This window comes from Myotis lucifugus, unplaced genomic scaffold (genome assembly GCF_000147115.1).
Source record: "Myotis lucifugus unplaced genomic scaffold, Myoluc2.0 scaffold_943, whole genome shotgun sequence".
NCBI lineage: Eukaryota > Metazoa > Chordata > Mammalia > Chiroptera > Vespertilionidae > Myotis > Myotis lucifugus.
The window spans coordinates 77,246-78,966 of NW_005871991.1; the positions used below are offsets into that span (position 1 = coordinate 77,246).

The 1,721-nt window shown below is 47.9% G+C and overlaps 1 protein-coding gene across 1 annotated transcript in view; it reads right to left on the minus strand.

Annotated features, from left to right (window-relative positions):
• Positions 1-1,721, minus strand: part of LOC102424903 (guanylate-binding protein 4-like) — a 56,891-nt gene that overhangs the window by 46,975 nt on the left and 8,195 nt on the right. The window contains exon 6 of the mRNA XM_023747668.1: positions 886-1,094. Coding sequence (XP_023603436.1) covers positions 886-1,094 — 209 coding nt within the window. The remainder of the gene's footprint in view (positions 1-885; positions 1,095-1,721) is intronic.

The following is a 1,721-nucleotide window of genomic DNA, read 5'->3' on the forward strand; positions in this document are numbered from 1 at the left end:
GCCACCACTGCTGTGCTCACCAACCATGAGCCAGGCTTCTGTCTGACCAGCACTCCTCCTGTGGGAGCGCACTGACTACCAGGGGGCACTCCTGCATCGAGCCTCTTCTCCCTGGTGGTCAGTGCATGTCATAGCGACCAGTTGTTCTGCAGTTTGGTTGATTTGCATATTAGTCTTTTATTATATAAGATAAATTCAGCCGAAACCGGTTTGGCTCAGTGGATAGAGCGTCGGCCTGCGGACTGAAAGGTCCCAGGTTCGATTCCGGTGAAGGGCATGTACCTGGGTTGCGGGCACATCCCCAGTGGGAGATGTGCAGGAGGCAGCTGATCGATGTTTCTCTCTCATCGATGTTTCTGACTCTCTATCTCTCTCCCTTCCTCTCTGTAAAAAATCAATAAAATATATTTTTTAAAAAAAGATAAATTCACTTCATTGTAATAGCATTGTTGTATCTCCTATACACTCTGTCTTTTATGGTTCTCAAATTCATCTCATGATAATTTTTTTTCTTTATCCAGTTCCTTTATTTGGGCGGAGGGCACCCACTTGCAAACTCAGGGCTAAAAAAGGATGGCACAGTTTCTCCCAGCCTAGCCCTGCGTCAATGTCCATGGACGGCGGCTCTGCCCTGCACCTGCAGGCCATGTCAGGTAGACGTGTCCATCTCAGGGACCTCAGTGGATACTTCAGTGGGCACTGCCAGCCGCTGGGGGGGCACATAGGAGCCCATACCCGCTGCCCTCTCAGCCTCTTCCTGAGTGTAGGGCTCCACGCTCAGCTGCTTTAGCCTTTTCTTGTGGTCTTTGGATCGGAGGTGGGTCTTCAGGTTGGCGGAATCGATGAAGTACCTCGAGCAGTCCAGGCAGCGATGCAGGTCGCCACCCGGCAGGTCCGGGTCTGGCTGGGCACCCGCATCCCGGCCGGGGCCGTGGGGAGAACCTGGGGCCGCAGCTCGCGGTGGATCTCATCCAGGTCCAGCCGCCCCTGCTTCGCCTTCATCTGGCGGGCCAGGGAGTGCGCCCGGTGCGCGCCGTCCCGCAGGAGCGACCCATGGCCGGCAGCAGCAGAGCGCGAGGGCCGGCGCCGAGCATCTCATGATAATTTAAACTTAATGATTTCACCCAATATATTGAAGTGTTTCCTAGAACCATTTCCCAATAGAAATACATTTTAAAAGAGTTTGTTTTACAGATAGGTAAAGTAGATACTTTTGTGAGAAAAATTTCCAAAGAAAATTTAGACCCATGTAAAGAAAATCATCAAACATTTCAGGATGGTGACTAAAATATTAAACCAAGCATGGGTACATCTCAACTCAGGACACTGTAGGTATGTTCTAGTTGTATAGATCTATGAATCTTGTCCTGTGCATAAGGCTATAGTTTATTTTCTTCTCAAGTTCTAATGAACGTTCAGTTGCTTATGTTCTGCTCTATATTTTTTCTAAATGGTTTAAATTTACCAAATAACTTCTGTATCGTCACCAAGATGCACTCATTCATTGGTCTTGCCATCATCATGCAGATTCCTATCCTTAACAGCAGCTTGTGCTTATGTCATTAGTGTATTAGTTTCATGAGATACATTAGGCTTCAATAATCCCTCATATAGGGAAACTTTAATGAAAACTTCTAAGTGTGGCTGAATCTCTGCTTTCCCATATCCTATAGAGCAGGAAACAGAACTACTGACAAACCCTGGAGCACAGTCACAGCTTC